The 24,579-nt window shown below is 41.2% G+C and overlaps 1 protein-coding gene across 1 annotated transcript; it reads right to left on the bottom strand.

Annotated features, from left to right (window-relative positions):
• Window positions 1-14,032: 14,032 nt before the first annotated feature.
• Window positions 14,033-24,119, bottom strand: LOC121436253 (C-type lectin domain family 4 member A-like). The gene is made up of 6 exons (XM_041636033.1): window positions 23,831-24,119; window positions 22,651-22,767; window positions 20,323-20,424; window positions 17,480-17,631; window positions 16,104-16,216; window positions 14,033-14,174 (listed from the first exon to the last, which is right to left on the bottom strand). The coding sequence occupies exons 1-6, from the start codon at window positions 24,117-24,119 to the stop codon at window positions 14,033-14,035; spliced, it is 915 nt and encodes a 304-aa protein (XP_041491967.1).
• Between the last annotated feature and the right edge of the window lie 460 nt (window positions 24,120-24,579).

The following is a 24,579-nucleotide window of genomic DNA, read 5'->3' as shown; positions in this document are numbered from 1 at the left end:
ATCCTATAATATTCTCTAACCCTAGCCTCCTCTCCCTGACCCCAATATAACACTTTCTGTATAATTATTCCCATTTAATCCTTTATACCACTGCATTGTGTTGCTCCTCCTTTGAAAGCCCCTTCTCCTGGCCCCTTAGACATTCCTGACCTCTATAGTTGTTACAAATAAAATACAAATCTGAAGATTCAATGCTAACATCCACAACTGAGAAAAATGTGCAACCTTTGTCTTCCTGGGTCTGGATTACCTCATTTCTAAACATTCTAATGACTGTTTCCAGTTCGCCTCATTTACCTGAAAACTTTATAATTCCATCCTTCTTAACAGTATAATAATCATCTCTTGTGTAGTTATGCATTTTCACTAATCATTCATCAGTTGATGGACATCCGGGCTTCTTCCCCCTCCTGGCGCCTGTGAGCAGAGCAGCAATGAGCGTGGAGGAGCAGTGTCTCTCGATTAGGGTGTGGACTCCTTTGGGTAAATGCCCAGGAGTGGTCCAGTCTGGTCACGTGGTAGACATTATTTTAGCTTTCTGGGAACCCACACTGATGTTTACAGTCACTGCTCCAGTGTGCACTCCTACTGGCAATGCATAAACGCTTCCCTTTCCCACATCCAGCCCAGCGTTTGCTGCTGCTTGGTTTCATTGTTGCTTCTGTTTTCTTCTGCATTAGTCATTCTGACTGGAGTGAGACAGAAATCTCAAAGAATTTTAACTTGCATGGCTAAGGATCTCTTAAAAGATTTTCTCTTTCTTTTTTGTTCAGTTATCCATTTCCTTTCCTTTTGGAGGAGGTATTTTCTTTTTTGTACAGCTTTCTGTGTATTCTAGATATTAACTCTGTCAGATGTATAGCTAGCTGGTAGAGAATTTTTTTTCCATTCCATGGGCTGCCTTTGATGTACAGAAGCCTTTAGTTCCATGAGGTCCCATTTATTAATTGTTGTTACAATTGATGTCTATACATTGCCGTTCTGTTCAGATAGCCTTTTCCTTTTAAAAGTCTTGGCCATTGAAGTCAAGCCTGATCCATCCTTTCTGCCCTATCAGATTCAGGATATGAAGTTTTAGGTTAAGGTTCTTGACTCATGTGGATTTGAGTTTTGTGCAGAATCAGCAATCAGGACCTAGCTTTGTTCTTCTACATGTACCTATCCAGTTTGACCAGAACCATGTGTTAAAGATGCTGTCTTTTCTCCAAACCGTATCGTTGGCCTCTTTGTCAAAACCAAGGTAGCTTTTTTATTCTGTTTTTATGCTGATACTATATTGTTTTATTACTATAGCTCTGCAGTATAACTTGAAATCTTGGATTGTGATGTCCCCTGCAGGTTTCTTTGTTTTGTCTTTGTCATTGTTGTTCAAGATTGTTTGGGCTATCCTAGGATTTTGTGTTTCTAGATGAAAGTTAAGATTATTTATTAGATTCCTGTGAAAACTCTGTTAAAATTTTAAAGTTATCCATTGACTCAGCAGATTGCTCTTGGTAGGCTGGCCATTTGTACAACATTAACCCTGCTAATCCACAAGCAGGGGAGATCTTTCCTTCTTCTGGTATCTTCCTCGATTTCTGTCTTAGATGTCTTAAAGTTTTGAACTAGACTTTAAGTAGCAGTGTTTCAAAGACCAGAAGATTTCAGTCACAGCTGGCTTGAGTACATGGGCGATTTAGTCATCAAGCAGAAAAAAGGAAGTGGTTATATCACATCACTGTGTGTTCCCGTTCCTTCCTCAGGAGGAAGAGATGGACGCTGAAGGACTGGACCATCTGATCCTGCAGAGAGAGTAAATATTCCCTCAGCTGAACCAGTGAAGCAGCTTAAGATTCCTATACTTTTTCTCATCTGTGTGAGTTCTGCTGTGCTGTCTGCTCTGCCCACTGGCAACCCTGTAACCCACTGTCTGCTTCTGCTCTGCCCACTGGCAACCCTGTAACCCACTGTCTGCTTCTGCTCTGCCCACTGGCAACCCTGTAACCCACTGTCTGCTTCCTTCCATCCTTCTGTCCTGTGTCTCTGTATTTATGTTGACACCTCTGGATAAAGAGTGATGGGGTGGTAGAACAAAGTCCAACAGAAGACGGCCCTGGATAAAATATAATATCAAAGAGAACAAAGTGGTAAGGAGAAATGGAAAGCTAGGGAAATGGGTGGAACCGTGGGTAGATCCACGTCAGGTGTGTGGGTGAACAGACAATCTTTTAGGAGCTAGATGTAAAACCAAGTCCTTGTGCATGGTCCCTCTGCAGGACTTTGCAGCCAGATTTGTTCTGCTGGTTCATATGAGGAGTGGTATAGAATACACTGACATGACATTTCAGGAGGAAATACAGTTTGATGTGACTTTTATTATCCTTCTTTGACCTCATCAGAGGGCTGGAAAACTGTAGCTATGGTGTGAGAGGCTGAAACCTATCAAGATGATATGCCTAAGCTCCCAGGGCACAGGACCATTTCAGGTTCTAATGTAAGCTCTGAGCTCTCTGATGGATATTCTTTCATAAATGTTTTAAAACAAACGTTACAAATGGTACTTTTTAAAATTTTAGTTTCTTAATATAAACAGTATGAGCTAGTTTTGATCCCCTCCAAAAATTCTCGTCTAATTTTTCTGTAAATTTTAAAACCCTTTGTTAAAAATGAACTATCATTTTTATCTCAAATAACCTCATTAATTGATATTAATTGCCCCAAGGTTAAAATGGATCCTTAGAGGCTAGGCATAAAGGCCAAGCAGAAGCAGATGGGCAGTCCCAGATCCAACAGCTCAACTTGAGCCATCTAAGCTTGTGAAAATGGATTTAGGTGACTGAAGGATACTACAACCCTCCGCTGCCTTGGGGAGCAGAAGTAACTGGGCTCTGATAAAAGATTAAGAGGCCATCAAACCCTTCATGCAATAGTTCATGGTTAACAGAATACAATCACAAAGCAAAGAGATTAAATATATTTTCCAAATAAATAGTAAGTGTATTGAGCTCAAAGTATATGGAGTTGATTTTTTTTTCAGAATTGCAATTTGAAATAAGGTGTGTTTAATGTGCCATAATATAAAATCAATATTGAGATATTTTTAAAGCAAACCATGACAGTTAGAGAAGGCAGTATCTGTTAATTAAGTACTCAGTGGTTGGGTAATGAAACCTGCAGTCATTGTGAGATCCTTTGGACCCATCTGCTAAGTGTGGAGAGGCCAGAGCCGCAGGCTTTGCAGATGCCAGGTCCTGAACTGTGTTTTCCTGTGAGCACAGCAGCAGCAGGTGAAAGGCACTAGATCCAGACTCCATGCTTAGATCCAAGCCAGTCAGAGGTCCTTGGAGGAAGAGGCTGTGATTCCTGCACAGGAAAACTATTGGGATGCCAGTACAGAGCGCTTAGCTTGCTGCAGCCACACCACTGTGGGGACCTTAGATATAAAGGAGCCAGCGCGGTGCCCAGTATTTTCCCGTCTCCCTGTGCATGCTGCCCAGCTGGTCTCTGGTCTGAGAAGCTTTTGCTTGCAGGATGCCTTTTCAGGCAGCAACTGAAGCTGAGGCCACGGGAGAGACAGAAAGCTAACTTTCAATATCTGAACCCCAATAATCACAGGGATGCTTAGATATATTGGCTATTCTGTAAAACATGTAAATTAGCTACCAAGGAAAGTCGCTTAGATTGCAGAGGCCTCCCCAAAGCACAGCAGCTCAACGACTTGAACAACAGTGCACAAGTAATGACAGTAAGTCTGGACAAGCATTTCTTAGAACTCAGGTAACAGAAAAGAAAGCCTGAGCCAGCCCCTCCCACAGGTTTTTCCAGAGAAGTCAGTTTAGGAGCTAAGACACCCACTAGCGCCACTGTCCTTTCCCCTGGGTTTGTTCTAGCAAGTATCAGGGATAAACAGGACATCATCTGCAACTAAACACAAGCTCGGAATATTTCAGCAAGATGTAACAATTGCTACCCGCACTAAAAACAGCTACTGCCCTGAAGCATGGGCTCCATGTGACAGGAGACCTGGCTACTAGGATGGGCTCAGGTGATCAGAATCCTCCTGCCTCCTGGGTCTTTGGCTCTAAGAACACAAACAGCTCCTCTCTGTCCATAGGGAAACTTCCCTGCCCCTGGCATTGTGGGAATTGTCTGGGAAAGGCTGGATTAAAATAAATTCGCTGTTGCTCAAGGGTGCCTTAAATTACAAACCATAGATTGCTTTACTTCTGCTACCTCTGCTCCCATTCCCAAAACAAAAATGTCATTTGTTTCAAATTACTTAGGTAGCACCTTGTCCCAGCACTCAAGACCCAGAACAGGAAGATCATGAAATTAAGGGGTGTTTAATACATTAGAAATTGTTCAAATTTGTAGAAATAGAAGGTGATTGAATGTTGTTTGCAAAATCCTAGTTCAAAGCGTGTAATACAATTAAAAACTTGTTTCAGTTGTAGGCAGATGGTGAATTACCCAAACCCTTTGCACTTAAAGAGCTGTCTTGGTGTTTATTACGTCCATTCATTGATCTGGGCTCACCTGGGTAGATCTCAAATTAGTATCACTCTGTAAACACAGACCTCATTTAATTTGTGACTTATCTGCTTATCTAAAGGTGCTCTGAGGAAAATTAAAGAGGCACATAAAATACAAAGTAGCGGGAAGCCGTCCAGCACTGAGTCCTAGGGCAATGCTACAGTTCAAGTGCGCTCTACTGTGCCGTCAGACGTGCTCAAGAAGGGGACTTTCTAACTTCCTCTACCAAAATACATTGTAAAAACAATGGGGAAATTTCACTTTAAATAAAGTAAAAGCCCCTCCCCCCAGTTGTCAGACAATAATGGCCCTCACCGCTAATCCCAGCACTCAGGAGCAAGATATCTGAGTTTGAGGCCAGCCTGTTCTACAGAGTGAGTTCTAGGACACAAAGAAACTCTGTCTGGGAAAAAAAAGTCCCCCCGAAACTATTGTGTAAATTTATCTCTGGGAAGTGAACTTGTAAATCTGACAACACATGAAACTGGAAACTGTATAAAAATAACTTGACTTTAGATATGGTCAGAAAATGATAGGCTCAGTTGGGGGAACTCTGGAGGTCACATTGTGATGGCCATGTGTAGATAAAAGCCCACTGATGTGTGGAATCTTCACAAGTAAATCTCACAGGAAGAAAATACAGTAGCAATTTCAAGGAGATGGTGTTGGGAGAAATAGGTGATGATGGTAACCTGAAAATTTCAGATCAAAGAGAAGTTCTGGTGATCCAATGAGCATCGTGATAACAGTCAATAATATTCTAGTGTGATGTAAATTTGTTTAAGAAGACTTTAGGTGTTCTTATTACACAGACACAAATAAATGCCACTGTCTTCAGCAATGAATGTGCTAACTAACCTGAAATCAGTTCCTAGTATATACGTACATCAGATCACCACATCTGGCATCTTAAGTCTACAAAAGTGTATTTGTCAATTATACATCAATGAAGCCAAAGAGGAAAGACAAACAGCAGAGATGGGGCAGAACCACATCTTCTAATCAATGACTAAAACCTGATAACTTTCTGAACATCAGAGCTAAGCTCAGTGTCCCTGATTGGCCTCCTCTGTATATTGCCACTCATAAAAATTGTGGGAAGGAGATGCATATGTGGGCTCAATGGAAGTTCCCTATATGGGGCCCTCCCTGCTCTTGCCTGATATGTCCCTTTAGTTCGGCTTTCTATCATTTTACATAGCAAAACTATAATTCTAATACAGCAAAATCATGAGTTCAGTGGGTCATCCTAGCAACTTCTAACTCCTCAGGTGTAGATGGAGCGGTGGGCTGCGTTCCTCCAGCCTTGGCTCCTGGCCAGCGCCTAGCTTTACCCAAAATAATTACATGGAAACTGTATTCTCTTAAACATTGCTTGGCCCATTAGCTCTAGCCTCTTACTGGCTAATTCTCACATCTTGATTAACCCATCTAATGATCTGTGTAGCACCACGAGGTGGTGGCATACTGGGAAGGATCTTAACCTGCATCCATTTAGAGAGGAGAGCTATAGCATCCATTTGACTCAGCTTTCTTTCTCCCAGAATTCTGTTCTGTCTTCCCCGCCTACATATGTTCTGACCTATCAGGCCAAGCAATTTTCTTTATTAATTAAGCAATGAAACAACAGATAGACAGATGACCCTCCTCCTTCACTCAGGAGTGACTGGATCCTGGGAGTCTGCAGACAGATGATGATAAGTAATGGCATCCTTGGGAACTCCTGAACCTGAAGCTTGAGTCTGAAATGAGACCAGTGTTTTAGAGGCATGGACTGACCTTGCAGAACAATTTTAATTAGTAAATGAAAATTTTTTGGCTATGGCTTTCTAGAACAGCCGTAAGACACATTTTGGGGATGGCTGAGGAAACACAGGTCTCTCGGTAGCTGCCTCCTTGATGGTGAGACTGAAAACGACCAGCTAGTTCCTCTGGAAACCTGGGGAAATTGGTACACGGGTGTGGAAAGAGGTCCAACTGGTTGACTAAAGTTACCACATGAAGAAGAAGGAGAGACCTGGTCAGTCATCCCCATCAACTCAGACCATGAAACCCAATACAGACAAGTTCAATAGAAATGCCTGGGTTAAAGTTCCAGAGTCTAATAGTGCCCCAATAACTATGTCCTAAGAGCAGGACGGATGATGCCTCCTCTCTCTCTCTCTCTCTCTCTCTCTCTCTCTCTCTCTCTCTCTCAGCTGAAAGGGGAAGCGGAGCTGATAGAAATAGACAAACCTCTATCTAAACTAACCAAAAGACAGAGAGAGCATATCCAAATTAATAAAATCAGGTTCTGGCTATGACAAACAATGCTGCTATGAACATAGTTGAGCACATGTGCTTGAGATATGATTGAGCATCCTTTGCATATATACCCAAAATGGTATTACTGGGTCTTGAAAAAGGTTGTTTCCTAATTTTCTGAGAAATCGCCACACTGACATCCAAAGGAACTGCACCAGCTTGCACTCCCACCAGAAATACAGAAGTGTTCCCTTTACCCCACAACCTCTCCAGAATAAGTTGTCATCAGTGCTTTTTATCTTGGCCATTCTTACGGATGAAAGATGGAATCTCAGAGTTATTTTGATTTGCATTTCTCTGATGACTAAGGATGTTGGACATTTCCTTAAGTGTCTTTCAGCCATTTTAGATTCCTCTGTTGAGAGTTCTCTGTTTAGGTCTGTACCCCATATTTTATTGGATTATTTGTTCTTTTGATGACCAATTTCTTGAGTTCTTTGTATATTTTGGAGATCAGCCTTCTGTCTGATGTGGAGTTAGTGAAGATCTTTTCCCATTCTGTAAGCTGTCATTTTGTCTTGTTGACCGTGTCCTTTGCTGTACAGAAGCTTTTCAGTTTCAGGAGATCTCATTTATTAATTTTTTCTCTCAGTGTCTGTGCTGCTGGAGTTATATTTAGGAAGTGGTCTCCTGTGCCAATGCGTTCAAGCATACTACCCACATTTTCTTCTGTAAGGTTCAGTGTGGCTGTCTTTATGTTGAGGTCTTTGATCCATTTGGACTTGAGTTTCATGCACTGGGATAGATTTGGGTCTATTTTTAATCTTCTACATGTTGATATCCAGTTATGCCAGCACCATTTGTTAAATATGCTTTATTTTTTCCATTTATAATATTTTTGCTTCTTTGTCAAAAATCAGGTGTTTGAAGGTGTATGGATTAATATCCAGGTCTTCGATTTGGTTCCATTGGTCCTGCTGTCTGTTCTTATGCCAATACCAGGCTGTTTTCAGTACTGTAGCTCTGTAGTAGAGTTTGAAGTCAGGGATTATGATGCCTGCAGAAGTTCTTTTATTGAACAGGTTTGTTTTTGCTATCCTGGGTTTTTGCTTTTCCATATAAAGTTGAGTATCATTCTTTTGAGGTCTGTGAAGAGTTTTGCTGGGATTTTGTTGGGCATTGTATTGAATCTGTAGATTGTTTTTGGTAAGATTGCCATTTTTACTATGTTAATTCTGCCTACCCAAGAGCATGGGAGATCTTTCCACTTTCTGGTGTCTTCTTCAACTTTTTTCTTCAAAGATCAACAAAATCAGAAATGAAAGAGGGGACATAACAACAGATTCAGAGGAAATCCAGAGAATAATCAGGTCATATTTCGAAAACCTGTACTCTACAAAACTGGACAACTTAAAGGAAACTGACAACTTTATGGATATCAAAATTAAATCAAGACCAGATAAGCAATTTAAGTAGACCATTATCTGCTAAAGAAATGGAAACAGTCATCAAAAGTCTCCCAAACAAAAAAAAAAAACAAACAAAAAACAAACAAACAAAAAAAAGGACAGGACCAGGTGGTTTCAGGTCAGAATTCTACAAGATTTTCAAAGAAGAACTAATACCAACTCCTCAAATTATTCCACACAATAGCAACAGAAGGAACATTGCCAAACTTTTTTTTATGAGATTACAATTACTTTCATATCCAAACCACATAAAGAAGAAACCACTAAGAAAGATGATTACAGACCGATCTTACTTATAAACATTAATGCAAAAATACTCAATAAAATACTTGAAAACAGAATCCAAGAATACATCAGAAAAATCATCCACCATGATCAAGTCAACTTCATCCCACAGATGCATGAATGGTTCAACATATGAGAATCTGTCAATGTAAACCACCATATAAACAAACTGAAAAATAAAAACTACATGATCATCTAATTAGGTGCTGAAAAAGCCTTTGACAGAATTCAAAACTGCTTCATGATAAAGGTCCTGGAGAAAGCATAGATACAAGGAATACACCTAAACATAATAAAGGCAATATACAGCAAGACAGCAGCCAATATCAAACTTTATGGACAGAAACTCACAGCAATCCCACTGAAATCAGGAACAAGACAAGGCTGTCCACTCTCTATATATCTATTCAATATAGCTCTTGAACTTCTAGCTAGAGCAATAAGACAACAAAAGGAGATCAAAGAAATACATATTGGAAAAGAAGATATCAAACTCTCATTATTTGCTGATGATATGATAGTTTACATAAGTGACCCCAAAAATTCTACCAAGGAACTTCTACAACTCATAAACACTTTCAGTAATGTAGCAGGATACAAAATTACTCAAAAAAATCAGTACCCCTCCTTTACAAAGATGATAAATGGGCTGAGAAAGAAATCAGAGACACATTACCCTTCACAGTAGCTACAAATAGCACAAAATATCTCAGAGTAACTCTAACCAAACAAGTGGAACACCTGTATCACAAGAACTTTAAATATTTGAAGAAAGAAATTGAAGAAGACACCAGAAAATGGAAATACCTCCCATGTTCTTAGGTGGGTAGAATTAACATAGTAAAAATGGCAATCTTACTAAATAAAAAAAAATCTACAGATTCCATGCAATGTCCATCAAAATTCTGTAAAAATTCTTCAAAGACCTCAAGAAAACAGTACTCAACTTCATATGGAAGGGCAAAAAACTCAAGATTGCCAAAACAATCCTGTACAACAAAAGAACCTCAGGAAGCAGCACAATTTCTGACTTCAAACTCTACTACAGAGCTACAGTAAAGAAAGCAGCTTGGTATTGGCATAAAAACAAACAGGAGGACCAATGGAACCAAATTGAAGACCCAGATATTAATCCAAACACCTATGAGCACCTGATTTTTGACAAAGAAGCAAAAAATATAAAATAGCAAAAATAAAGCATATTTAACAAATGGTGCTGGCATAACTGGATATCAACATGTAGAAGAATAAAAATAGACCCAAATCTATAACCGTGCACAAAACTCAAGTCCAAATGCATCAAAGACCTCAACATAAAGTCAACCAGACTGAACCTCATAGAAGAGAAAGTGGGAAGTACACTTGAATGCATTGGCACAGGGAACCACTTCCTAAATATAATCCCAGCAGCATAGACACTGAGAGAAAAAAATTAATAAATGGGACTCTATGAAACTGAGAAGCTTCTGTAAAGCAAATGTCATGGTCAACAAGACAAAATGACAGCCTACAGAATGGGAAAAGAACTTCACTAACCCCACATCAGACAGAGGGCTGATCTCCAGAATATACAAAGAACTCAAGAAATTGGTCATCAAAAGAACAAATAATCCAATAAAATATGGGGTACAGACCTAAACAGAGAACTCTCAACAGAGGAATCTAAAATGGCTGAAAGGTACTTAAGGAAATGTTCAACACACTTAGCCATCAGAAAAATGTGAATCAAAACAACTCTGCGATTCCATCTTACACCTATAAGAATGGTCAAGATCAAAAACACTAATGACAACTTATGCTGGAGAGGTTGTGGGGTAAAGGGATCACTTCTGTATTGCTGGTGGGAATGCAAGCTGATACAGCCCTTTTGGATGTCAGTGTGGCGATTTCTTAGAAAATCAGGAAACAACCTTTCTCAAGACCAAGCAATACCACTTTGGGTACATACCCAAAGGATGCTCAATCATGTCACAAGGACATGTGCTCAATTATGTTCTTCACAGCATTGTTTGTCATAGCCAGAATTTAGAAACAACCTAAATTCCCCTTGACTGATGAATGGATAAGGAAAATACGGTATGTTTCATAATGGAGTACTACACAACAGAAAAAAATAATGACTTCTTGAGATTTGCAGGAAAATGGATGGATGTAGAAAACATCATATTGAATGAGGTAACCCAGACCCAGAAAACAAATATTATATGTATTCACTCATAAGAGGCATTTAGACATAAAGCAAAGAAAGCCAGCCTACAAATCACAATCACAGAGAAACTAGACAATAATGAGGACCCTAAGAGAGATATACATGGATCTAATATACATGGGAAGTAGAAAAAGACCAGATCTCCTGAGTAAATTGGGAGCATGCGGATCATAGGAGAGGGTAGAAGGAAAGGGAAGAGGAAGGGGGAGCAGAGAAAATGTATAGCTCAATAAAATCAATTTTAAAAAGAGAAAAAATAGTGGATGCTTTAAAGGAACTTGTTATGTGAATAACAGCAAAGAATTCTATATACTAAATCTATTTAATAAAATTTGCATTTTGTCCGTCAAAAAAGAATTTAAGTTGTAAGAACTAGTTAATAATAAGCTTCACTAAAATACACCAAAATGTTTATAATTAACATAAGCCTCTGTGTGTTTCTGTGATTCTGAACAGCTGTGGAACTAGTCAGAACAGGAATTTCCATCTATAATACTGAGATATTGCCTGAAGTGTTACATATCAAGCTAACTTTCAAATGTTGTTCTCTCAAGTAACATTTGCATCTATGTGTATACATATACATATATAGGTATCAAATTATCAAATTGTCAACAACCATTAATATTAATGGTAGTTGTATGAGTATTGTGGATCCCATCCAGTTAACTTCTATTTCAAAATATTCACGATAAGAAGTTGAAAGGGCTTCCAAAGAGGTAAGCAGCGTACGGGCTTCCATGGGACATGTGAGTCTCCTCAGTGTCCATCCACAGGGCAGAGGCTGTCCCTAATGCAGCAGGCACCAAGGTGTGACACCAAGAATCACTGGAGGTACCAGTAGAAGATTGGCTATCATCTTCTTAAATTTGCTGTTGATTCATACCACACAGTTCAGGATTAGCAATGGAGATGTATGTGGGGTGCTAGACCCCTAAACCTCTCAGGATCCAGAAGGAACACTATAGCAAATGAAAACTGAATAAAAGGGACCCAAGGGTAAAAGGAATACATGAGCTCACATAAGTGTTTCCGTCATATCCCATTTATTCTTCCAAAGTTCTCGCTACGTTTCCTCGATGCTGTTCAATGTCCATTCTATCCCACAAAGTTTCCAGTTTATATACCCACACAGACACAGTTAATCATTCTTTAGGCAGTAACAAGGATACAGGCACGCATTTCACAGGGCCAAAAATCAGAATCTGGTGACAAAGCAGGCACCCCTTGGCTTGTTCAGGTCTCAGATGAGGCAAGACTGTGAAGTGCCTGGACTTATTCAAAGGGGGTGAAGAAAGGTAAGGGCTATGGTTTTTTTTTTCTTTTTTTAATAATTTAAATAATTTTTGTGATTTATTTAACTTTTATTTTATGTGCATTGGTGTGAGATTGTCAGAGCCCCTGGAACTGGAGTTACAGACAATTGTGAGCTGCCATGTGGGTGTTGGAAATTGAACCTGGGTCCTCTGGAAGAGCAGCCAGTGCTCTTCACCACTGAGCCATCTCTAAGAGGGGAAAAGGGAGTTTGCATGTTAACTACATTTGTGTGGTTAATGAAGCAAGATGTTTGTAATTGGTAAGTGCAGAAAAAGAGGGAAGGAAGACAGCACTGCTGCTGCACCCCTGCACGATTTCCCTTGGTTCCCTGGGAACACAAGGCTGTGGTAACCATGACAACCAAGGGGCGCCACTGAGGAAAGGTCTGGTGCTTGATTTGCATGGGAATTTTTGCTAGCTGAATGGAAAGGAAGTTCTTTGTACTAGGTCAAAGTGAAAAGCTACTCCTATGTAAATATCAGAAACTGCCACTTCCAGCCCCAGGCTAAGTGGTGCACTCAGTGGCCCTGATGCCCTGGTGTGAAAAAATTCCCTTCTCTGGGGCTGGTTTAGTGGTTCAAGCTTTTTTCCTGTATCTCTCAGGGCAAAGGCACAAACAGTTGATTTCCTAGACTAAGATTTTGTGTTGAATGAAACCTAGGTGAAGGTAAGTACAAAATATTAATAGCTTGTTAGGGTAGAGCAAAGACCAGTAGGCTTGCGCTCTCCTGAGTCAGCTGTTAGAGAATTCAGGGCCACCTGGTCCTGCTTATCAGTAAGGGAAGACATGCTGTCTCTCCTACTAAGTGCCTATCTTTTGAGGTTCTTTTGTGGTCTATTTGCAAGGCTCCTCTTCTTGCTGAACATTCTGCCATAAAGATTAACTGTAGGGAGGCTTGCTTTATGTTGATTTGAATACGAGAACAAAGGTTTCTTTGAGTGAATACTTTCACACCAGGGTCCCACAGTGTGGGGAAAAGTCATCCAGTTAGCAGGACAGAAAACACTTATGCTCAATTAGTGCACTGCTGACTCTTTCAGAATGAAGGGGGAAATGCGATGGTTTCACAAGGGTTTTACAGAAATGACAGCGACTATTCAGAAGAGAAGCATCCCCAATATTGCAAATCGGCTTTTCTCACTGGGATACTCCCATGGGTTAGCCTAGAAACCTGTGAGCTGTACTTGTCGCTGTTCGGTCCTACGGACAACAGCAATCAGCCACCCGTTAGAGGCCCTCATCAGCCTCAGACCAGTCATAGTATCCCACACAGTAGCCATTGGGTCCAAAATCTTGGTAGTGCAGGTATTGGAAGACATAAAAATGCTGTTGGAAGGGCACAAACTACCAGAGGAAATATGAGTAAGCACTGGGGATCAAAGTGACAATAGGTAACAATGTCACCCTGTCTGTCTGAACTTGCTTAAGAAGATCTTAAATGTCCTAACACCACACACACACACACACACATACACACACACACACACACACACACACACACACACACCAGGCACCTGTGTTAGGTAACAGAGGGTGTTGTTAACCTGATTGTGGTAGTCATTGCCTAATGCATTTTCATGTAAACTCAAGAGAGTGTAATGTAAATATACATGATTTATTTGTCAATTATACATCAATAAATCCAAAGTCAGAGGAGTCCAATAGAGAGAGGGATGGGTAGAGGGACCACATCATGCAATTCTGTTATCAAATAAGACTCTAGGAATCTAAGAATAGACAGAGAAGCTGATGTGATTCCACATATGCACAAAGGGGATCCTGTATAGTCTCTGGCATATAAGATATTCTCATTATATAAGAGTAATGAGTGAATAAATCAATAAATAAGTATATATGTGGACCAGTATTATCATATGTATAACTGTTGGCTGCCTACCTAAAATTCTGTGGACATCTCTTCCACATAAGAACTTTCCAAGTGTCTTTGTAATGGTGGATAAAAATGCAGCCCCATGTCCATGAAGAATTCTTGATTTATAAGTATATTTTCATCATCTGACAAACTGATTTCTGTTTAGTACTGCAAGGGATGTCATTCCAGCCCCAATTATTATGCCAAATATTTATCACAGCACATTGTTCGTGGTTATTGTTGGGCTCACCTGGGTGCCAGAACCTGCAAGGGAGGAAAGAGCATCAGGTGTTTCCACAGTAATGCTGGAAAAGAGAAAGCAAGAGTAAGCAAGCCTGGGGATGAGGTTGGAATCTGTGGAAATCAGATTCTAGTATGGACAAATCAACCATTCTCCACCACCCATATCTGACCTTTTCCTGGAAAACAGGGCCGCCACATTTAATATTCTCTCAGCTTGTTACTTAACTGTTCTCCCAGCACACATCCCAAGGCTCTTCATCCCTAGGTCTTGGTATCCAGCCAGAGACTATCATTCCATGTGCCTATTTATGTGCTGAAAGGGTCTCTCCTTATTCTCCTGTTTTAATAAAATTATTTTGTCATTTTACATCAGTTTTAATGAGAAACTGAAGAGCTAATTAAAATATCTAGATAATCTATTTATTTCTGTCAACCAAAAGAAATAATTTAAAATCCTGGATTCCTACTTTTCTTCTCTGAAATCTGACAATGACAATAACATCACTACCTATTTCTCACAGAGAAATATGATAGAATATGGGAATATACTAATATATTAGAGTTTTACATAAATTGTAAATATGATACATAACAATATCAAATTGAGGGCTTTTGATACATGAGGAATAATCAGTTATGATATTGACATTAATTTTTATTATAAAGATATAAATGTGATGTGGGATTCCTGTCTGTGTGCTATGATTACCATTAATGAATAAAGAAAACTGCCGTGGCCTGTTGATAGGGCAGAACTTAGGTAGGTGGAGGAAAACTAATCTGAATGCTGGGAGAAAGGAGGCAGAGTCAGAGAGATGCCATGTAGCCCCGCTGGAGACAGATGATGGAAACTTTACCCAGTAAGCCACAGCCATATGGCAATACAGAGATTACTAGAAACTGGTTAAATTAAGATATAAGTGTTAACCAATAAGAAGCTAGAGCTAATGGGCCAAGCAGTGTTTTAATTAATACAATTTCTGTGTGATTATTTCAGGGTTGAGCAGCCAGGAACCAACAAACAGTCTCCTCCTATATTAATGAAAACTGGAAAGAGAGCACAGACATTAAGAATGCTTGCTACTTTTCTAGAACACATGAGAGTTCTGTTCCCAACACTCATATTGGCATGGTAATACCTCCTGTGGCCCTAACTGGAGGGGATTCAACACCCTCTTATGAGTTCCATAGACAACCACATACACATGGTGCATATTCACAGAGAGACACATTTATACACACAAATAAAAATAAAAACAAAACCCACTTTTTTGGGGGGATTTTTTTCGAGACAGGGTTTCTCCGTAGCTTTTGGTTCCTGTCCTGGAACTAGCTCTTGTAGACCAGGCTGGCCTCGAACTCACAGAGATCCGCCTGCCTCTGCCTCCCGAGTGCTGGGATTAAAGGCGTGCGCCACCACCGCCCGGCTAACAAAACCCATTTTTAAGAAAATAGATGAGTCGTGGCTGGAGAGATGGCTCAGTGGTTAAGAGCACTGACTGCGCTTCCAGAGGTCCTGAGGTCAATTCCCAGCAACCACATGGTCGCTCACAGGCATCTATAATGAGACCTGGTGCCCCCTTCTGGCTTGCAGGCACACATGGAAGGAATGTTGTACACATAATAAGTAAATAAATATTTTTTTAAAAAAAAAGAAAATAGATGAGTGGCTGAAAGCACAACAAACCCCCCTATCTGTAAGCACCTGGTTGGGCACCCTGGGTACCTATCATCCTACACTCTTCTCACTCAATTCCTCATCTCTCCTGGGAGTGTCAACAACAGGTGTCTCACAGGACTCCTGCGATGATTAAACAGGGATAAAAGTAACTCCATCCCCAGCACTCACACCAGGGCTGAGCTGTTTTGGTTCATAACCAACAGCTGGAACACCCTAAAGCCTTCTCATGGCACAGGACCCAGGACTCCTCTGGGTAACTCTGGACTCACGTGGCACTTTCATTGTACGGCGTCTGATCAACCCATTGCCACTGACGATGACCTGGATCTGAAAGCCCGATAAAATAAGCAGTGTTACGGTTCAGGATCTTAGTGATGAAATCCTAAGAGGAAAGAAAGAGAGCATTGAGCCCAAATTGAGGGCTTCTTTTTCTGTTACAGAATTTTTATAAGATCTTTTAAAAATTATTCCAACTACACAAAATTATAGATTCAATATGATGCATATATGCAAATACACAATCATCAAATCCTAGTTGATCTCTCTAGGCCCTCAAATACTTTTCAATTTTTGGATTAATACACAGTAATTACACATTTTAGAGGTACGCTGTGAACTTTTTCTGGTCACACAGAGATGAGAAGACAAAGTGGGTCAAGGACTGGAAAAGCTCCCACTCCTGGGAGTGCCACTTCCCCCGCTGACCAGGACACAAAGTCATCACTCACAGGCCTGATTTTATAGACATTGGAAATAATCCTTCTACGTGATCATGAATTCTCATCTCAGAATTACGCTGCTCTTTTCTTCCCCAACACCATTCTTGAAGGTTGTGCATGAGAGGATTTTACAGATTTAATCATTCTCCATTCATAACTGCAGATATTTCATTTCTGAAGGTTGACTCTGACTCTCCTGATTGGATCCCCTTTCCCTAGTCAGCTCTGCGCCCTCCTCTGTTAGGCAGCTGGTACTACAGGAAGCCTTAGAGTGCTGAAATCACAGACTGGTCTTTCAAACAGAAACATTCCATCCTTCCCTCCACCCTCAGGCACTGCATTTCTGTTGCCAAGGTTCCTGTGTGGTGTAGGAGGTTCTTCTGTTTATGTGTTGCTTTCATTGGTTGAATAAAGAAACTGCCTTGGCCTTTTGAATAGAGCAGCTTTTAGGTAGGCAGAGTAGACAGAACAGAATGCTGGGAAGAAGGGCAGTGTGGGAGACGCCATGAATCTCCGGCCTGAGACCGATGTAGGTTAGAATCTTGCTGGTAAGCCAACAGTCACATGGTGATACACAGATTATTAGAAATGGGTTAATCAAGATGTGAGAGTTAGCCAATAAGAGGCTAGAGCTAATGGGCCAGGCAGTAATTTAATTAATACAATTTCTGTGTGAATATTTTGTGTGTAACCTAACAGGGCTGCCGAGACCAAAAGCAGACCCTCTCTCTTTACTACACCTGTGGGTGGTTTAGTTCACTGAATCAGGAGCAAGGTATAGAATGCTAAGGCCGAAGCAACCTTTTCCAGCTACCTGATGGAAAGCCTTCTGCCACAGCACCAACACCCATGTCAACAAAACTTCCTCTTAGTAAAAAGGGCAGACAGCAGGCTGGGCCCAGGCCCCACTCACTCCCAGCATGCACCTGTTCTTCCCGGCTGCGGACCACCATCAGATGAGCACCCATGCTGGAGCACTTCTCCTCACTCTTGCTCCAAGATGCCGAGTCAGTGGGAATGAAGTAGCAGTGGGAATTAAATGGCTCCCAGTCCTTTGGGCAACAGCTCCAGACCTTGTCTATGGGGAGGAAGGAGATGAAAGTACAATATCATAAAGTCATTTAACATCTGCTGTATGTGGAGACCACATGGAAACTGGGACTTCCTACATCTCCAGATACATCAGGAACCCCTCACCCTTCGGTGCCAAGTAACTCCAGTCTCTATCCATAGACACTAAAGTCAGGGCCCCTTTGTCCTACTTAGGTTCTGTTAGGGTAACAGTGTAAAACACACTCTAACAGTGAAGACGTATTTCCAAACAGTCCGGGTCTCCAAACATTAGAACTTATCATATCAAGAGTCAGAAAGTTCTCATATTACATAAATATATACATATTTATATAGAAAAACAATATATATCATTAACCAAGGCAGCAAAATTTCAGAGTTAGCAGACTGTTGAGAGCAGTATAGACTCAGATCAGCATATGGCTACCTGTCTAACAGGTTTCTGCAGGGCAAGGCACCTGTGGAAATGGATTCTCACTACTGGCAAGACCAGTAGTCCATGGGACAGCATAGGGATTTGCAAAGTTCATGCAGCTTTTGCTGTAAGAATTCCTACATCTAGTAGCTTTTAAGTTATCCACCTACTTGGGCGTGCCCTCTTATAAATGCCGGCATTTTAAAACAACTCAAGTTTTTTTCCTGCTACTGCTGAAAACAAACAAGCATTCAGTCGGCTTTTATCAACACCATTTAAGTGTTTCGTGGCAGGACCTCTTAAGAGCTGCAGGGTTTTGCAGCTAAAGCTGAGTCGGGAAGCCTGTCTTAGATGAGAGCGCTTGCTTGCCTCTAGCAAGCAGAGCAGACCCGAGAAATTGCTGCTACCAAGAAAATATGCTTTACTCTATTCTTTCCCAAGCTTTCTCAGGCTTTCTGTGGATTCAGTTATCCACGTCTGGGCGCCATTCTGTAGTGAGAGTTGTGGGCTGCATCCTGCCACTAGGCTCTCGGCTGCCTGGCTAGCTTATGAACCGAAATAACAACACATAAACCGTATTCATTTAAACACTGCCTGGCCCATTATATCTAGTCTCTTCTGGCTAACTCTCATATCTTGATTAACCCATTTCTAATGAGTATAGCACCACGAGGTGGTGTGTGTCTTACCGGGAATATTCTTAACCTGTATCCATCTCGGAGAGGAGAGCTAAGGCATGTGCCTGGAGAGGAGAGGCATGGCATCTGCCTAACTTCCCTTCTTCCCAGCATTCTGTTCTGTTTACTCCACCCACCTATGTTCTAACCTATCCGGCCAAGCAGTTTCTTTATTAATTAACCAATGAAATCAACATATTGATATATGACACTCCTACATCACTGGGCTCTTCAACAAACTGTGCTGGGAAAACTAGGCATCAATGTGCAGAGGAATGCAGCTAGATCTATAGCCATTCTGAATAAAAACGACTCTAAAGTAGAGTCTAAATGGACTAAACACCTCACTGTGAGGCCTGGAACCCTGCAATGGTTACAGATAAAAATTATTAAGACATCTCAAGATGTAGGCTTGGGCAAAGGCTCCCTGCATAGGACAGCAGTTGCCCTGCTTCTGTACAACAAAGGATACAGCAGGGTGAAGAGACAGACGGAAGGAAAGGCAGGAACCCAGACAAGGTCAAATTATCTTTTCCAAAACATATCTTGTCAAAGACCAAAAAGAAACAGTGCCTACTTAGGACCAGGTGGTATATTGCAAAGATATCTCACTTACAGATGTCAAAGACAGTGGAGACACTTTGCTTACTCAGAGCCAAAGTGAAGAATAGCCTAAACATTCCCCTCCCTTCCTTAAACCTAAGCAATCCACCTTCATGAGTCCACCTTCCAGCTTAATCCCTATTAAAATCTTGAATAAACTTCTTTGTAAACACTATAACTGAGAAAGCAACAAGATCATCTCACACACACACACACACACACACATTTACCCATAGGCACACAGGCACACGCCTGTGCACACACACTTAAGAAAACACTTGAGGAACTACAGAAATGACTCAGTGGTTAAAAGTGTACTGCTCTTCCCAGAGAACCTAGACAACAATGAGGACTCTAAGAGAAGACATACATGGATCTAATCTAAATGGGAAGTAGAAAAAGAAAAGATCTCCTGAGTAACTTGGGAGTGCGGGGAGAGCAAGGGTAGAAGAGGAGGTAGAAGGAAGGGGGGAGCAGACAAAAGTAAAATCAATTAAATAAAAGATAAAAAGTGTACTACTCTCACAGAGAACTGGAGTTCAGTTCCCAGGAACTACGACCTGTGACTCACAAACACAAATAACTCCAGCTCCCGGGATCCAACACCCTCATCTGCCCTCTGCAGGCACTGCCTCACATACATAAGCCCACACACAGACAAATGCACGTAAACATATTTCACATTAAAAATAAAATCTTAAACACACACTTGAGATGACTCCCTGGAGATGCTCACATTCACACTATCAGATCTGCTTCATCCTTTCTGTGCCTGATGAAATTCAACTCAGCCTGGCATTGGCTCTTCCTCCCTGAAATCCTTCTTCATTGACACTAGGGGGTCCACATGGCCCAATCATGCCTGACTGGAGACCTCTAAAAAGGACTCCCCAGGCAGCTGGTACTGAGTGTGCTGTATGATGTGTCCCCACAGTGCCCATTGCTGATGGATCTACCCGAGAATCTTGTTGGAAATGCTGATTCTAGGCACGTTAGCTTTTACCTTTCAAGAGTGAATGCCTTTTCGTACACTCCAATCCTGTAAAGTTCAGTTCTTTTATGATTGCTTTTTCTTCAAGAAGCTGAGAATATTTTTTAAACAAAACTGTAAAACAGAATAAAAACCATTCACTTTTCTGGTAGTGCTAAGACTAGACTCTCTGATTTTACCTTCTTCCCTTCTTTGTAGAAACAAAACCTATAAATGTCCAATTACCTGAGTAGTTAGAGGCTGCCTGGGAAAGATTCCCCATCACCATGGAGTGTGGTGGCTGTGGCCCTAGAACTTGGGAATTAGAATGAGGAAGAGAAGTTTCAGGTCATACTTAACTATACAAGTTGGTTTAGTTGACTGCCTAACTACTTAGTTTAGTTAGTTGGTTGGTTGGTTGGTTGGTTTAGTTAGCTAATGGTTAGCCTGGCCCACATGAGACCTTACCACAATAAAAGACAATTTTCCCTCACTCCCCAGTCAGGGTAACCCTGCTCCTACTGATTTATGACCTCAAATATCTCCAGGAAGAGCGGGAAGGGACAGATCCATGACCCTGGGGTCTCTCCAACATTTAATGGAGGGCACACTACAGACTACATCTCAGGTGATAAATCCTATGTAATATGTGCATAGCCCAGGAAAGGGGAGGGAGAAATGATCTAATTCCAAGCAGTTCCAGGTTTCCCTAGCACGGAAGTTATAGAACCCGACACTGATCAGAAGGACTTTGTCTTCATCCTCTTCTTTTCTTTATGCTCCCTCGACACTTCTCACTGTCCCCACACTTCCATGGTGTTCCTAACTTAAAACTAAGTCACCTAAGTGCTAGAAATTCAATTTTCTTTTTTCCCTTCCTCATCTTCCACTTGTTCCTTGAGTCCCTAGATTCTGGCTTTCATTTCTGCAAATTTACAAAACTGTGTTTGCCCAAATGGATTCTGAATTAGCTTCCTAATTTCTCCCTCCCTTCATTTTCACACCTCAGTAAGAGCACGTGTCTCTAAGACAGTTTTAATTTTATCATGTTCTGCTGCAGATTCTTCAGTCAGTCTCCATGACTTGGCACACTGCAAATCTTCCTGATATGAATATCCACTTGGACTATGTCTTTTCAGTTCCCTCATCAATGAACTGGGTCTATTTCTACATCACGTTGTCCGAGCTGCCTTTAAGATTTTCTTTGGCCACTAAGATACACAAGAACAAATGTGTATGCACTCTATGTTAATCTTGGCTTACTGCCACCATCTGTCCTGCAAGTCTGAGGTTGTCACGGGAAGCTGAGTTGAACTGATGCATGACTCCATGAGGATGAGTAAGTTCACCTCGGACCACGGGAATCTCCCAAGAGAGAGCAGGCTTGGTGATGCCACCAAGGAAGAATTAAATAAATAGCTCAACTAACCTAGTAAATTTTAAGTTGGCTAAGGGTTCAGCCACAGATACTAAATAAAATAACATTTGGAAGGGATATCCGTGAAATATGGTCTGTACGACTTTATGATCTGAGTCCAGTTTTGTCTGCCCTACAGTTCCGTGCTCAGTTCTCCATGCAGCACTACACGGTACAGTAATGCACCCTATACTTGCCCGTATTTCCCACGCTCCTCCATGTCTCTGGCATTGCTGGCACACAGGTCCAGGCATCATCTGCTGCAAGCTTTCCTTAGCCTCCTGGGTTCACTTCTCACCTGCACAGCATTTCCCATGCGAGCTTTTAAGCGCTGCTTCACATGACTATTCTCTACGTTTCCTGAGACTGGGGCTGCTCTTTCTGGACTCTGACATGCTGCCCAGTATATAGGAAATGGACGGTACTAATTATTGAATGGATGTATATAATACCTACATTAAAATATAGTTTATGATTTTTAATTTTTATAAATTTGAAAGGCAATCTGCTGAGAAATTCACTATTTTTCTTAATTAGATTTCAGGTCTCACACAGTCTTGGAAAAAATGAATGATTAGAAGGAAATCCCCTGGAGCTCTATCCCTGGAGTAGCTCTGTCATCTCTTCTCATCACCCTGATCAATCCAAAATGTAAGTATCTATGCATCTGAAGGGGCTGTCTTATAAATGCTGCTGAGAAAACAGGTTTATACTCAGTACTGGAGTCTAACACTGATGCCCTGGGATTTCACTCTATGACACCAAAAACACACGCTTGCTTTTCTACTAAGAAGAAATGACTTTTGCAGAAGAGTTATTCTGAAACAGAGAAATTCCCAATGTCGTCCATCTCCCCAGGGGTTCCTGTCTCAGGTTTCTGGGTAACCTTCTGGCTAATGGGTCCCCTTCCTTCTCATTGCTACTTGTACTACAGGTGTACTTACTGAGCAGAACAATGGAGAGTAAGATTTTCAACAGCAGAAAAAATATTATGAACGAGGTGAAGATGATCTTGGCGAATCTATGACTACCTTTAAGAGACGTGATCTTGTTTTGAGGAGCTGAAACACAAACCAAATTCATGTCCTGAATTCTGTATCTATTTTATCTTCTTCTGTTTTTATGCAGGATAAACACAAATAACACGATGTTTGAAATAATAGGAAGATGAAAATAGAAAATAGTCATGTTAATTATAAAAATATTACAATGCCTACAAAATCACTCATTCCTGACATTGAGAATGATTGTGGTCAGTATTTTGGCATGTATCTGTCCAAAAAGTTTAAAGATTTTACATATAAATCTATGGTGTATACAATTGGAGCATCTTAAATACTGATTTGTGACTAGCATTTTCTTTGACATCAGTTTTTTCTGTTATGATTTCTTTGTTTTCTTTTGAGACTGGGTCTTAGTATGTACCCCAGGCTGACCTTGAACTCATTATGTAGCCCAAGCTGGTCACAATCTCATGGCAACCCCTGTCTCAGCCTCCTGAGTTTGTGATCACAGACTTGCTACAGCGCATCTGAATGAACATTTTCAATACCATCATGTCTTCTTTATCAGTTTCATAGAGATTGCATGATTTTACATTATATACGTTTAAAGTCTTCCAGCTTGCTTCATACTTCAAAGTGTGCGAAAGTCAAAAAGTCTTGGTGTCCCTCACATTTTATGACAAACTCAGCATCTTTTTGGTCACCACTTCTAAAAGAGTAGCAATACATTCCAAGCGTGCGTGAGGTCCTGAGCTCTGTCCCCATCACTAGAGGGAGATGAGTGAAAGAAGCTGCTCAGGACTTAGATGCCAACAGACTGACATGTTACTAACAGAGGGGAAATCAGTAGACCATGCATCAACTGTTGAAGCAACTGGTTACACATATTTATGTGTATTTATATGTAGAAAATACACAATAAAATGGGTGGTGTGATTTTCTCTAGATCGTAAAAACCAACACCTTCTCTTTCCCATTGTATAATCCCACAACCTTTCACATCTCCCTATAGGCAGCACACTTGGTTGTGACTCCAGTGACCCACAGGCACGGTGAGAAACTAAGATCATCTGTCTTCGTCCTTCATCACTAACTAGGAACAACAGAAAGGACGTCTTACCTGGAGGAGAGTCTACATTGATGTCTGAGGAGTCAAAGTTATTTTTGAGGTTCATGTTAATATAATTGTTTTCTGAAAATCTTCCCCTGCCCTCAGAAGATGAGTGTCCCCCTTCTGTAAAATAGGCCTTGAACAAGAAACAAAGGCGGCAGCAAATTATCCCGATTCCAAGTAGGGATGAGAGGCAGTAACAGAAGCTGCCCTGAGCATGCAGCAAGATGTCCAGTCCCCTGACCTGCAAAGGGAGAATCGCAGGTGGAGAATGCACCGAGGACCATCGTGCAATCATAACGATACCAAGTTGGGGTGGGGGGAACAGGAAGGAATGGAAAAGAGGAACCAGGCCATTGGAGAAGTCAAGCTCCTCATGGTGTTGAGGTTCTGACTCTCAGTCTGAGCTAACCTCTACAATAAAGTCTCCATGTCTCATCTTGCACTGAGATTCCTACTCCTGATTCCTGAAGAGCTGCCCCTTGGCTTCCCTGGGGCTTTAACATCACATTCAAGTCGGCCCCATGGACAGAAACATTCTTCAACCCAAAGGGACCTTGAATGCACCCTAGACTGTCCCACCTTATGGGGACAGTGTCTTCACCCTGCTCAGTCTCTGGAACCCACAATAGCTCTGTATAATGCAAGAATACTTCCTTTCCCCTGCCTGGGCTGTGACAGCCCAGTTCCTCCACACCCAGCAAGGATTTCCTCTTTTTCCTGAAAGTCACTGAGTTCCACCTTGTGTTTTCCACTCC

Source organism: Microtus oregoni, unplaced genomic scaffold (assembly GCF_018167655.1).
Source record: "Microtus oregoni isolate MIOR12 unplaced genomic scaffold, Mior012 000002F_ref0000024, whole genome shotgun sequence".
Classification (NCBI taxonomy): domain Eukaryota; kingdom Metazoa; phylum Chordata; class Mammalia; order Rodentia; family Cricetidae; genus Microtus; species Microtus oregoni.
This window is presented reverse-complemented; position numbering and strand designations above follow the sequence as displayed.

Excerpts from the sequence above, each read along its gene's own strand:
- LOC121436253 (XM_041636033.1), bottom strand. The coding sequence starts at position 24,119 with ATGATTGCACGATGGTCCTCGGTGCATTCTCCACCTGCGATTCTCCCT. Across the intron at positions 22,768-23,830 it reads CAATGTAGACTCTCCTCCAG|CTCCTCAAAACAAGATCACG; the intron begins GTAAGACGTCCT and ends TTTGTGTTTCAG. Across the intron at positions 17,632-20,322 it reads AAGGCATTCACTCTTGAAAG|ACAAGGTCTGGAGCTGTTGC; the intron begins GTAAAAGCTAAC and ends TCCTCCCCATAG.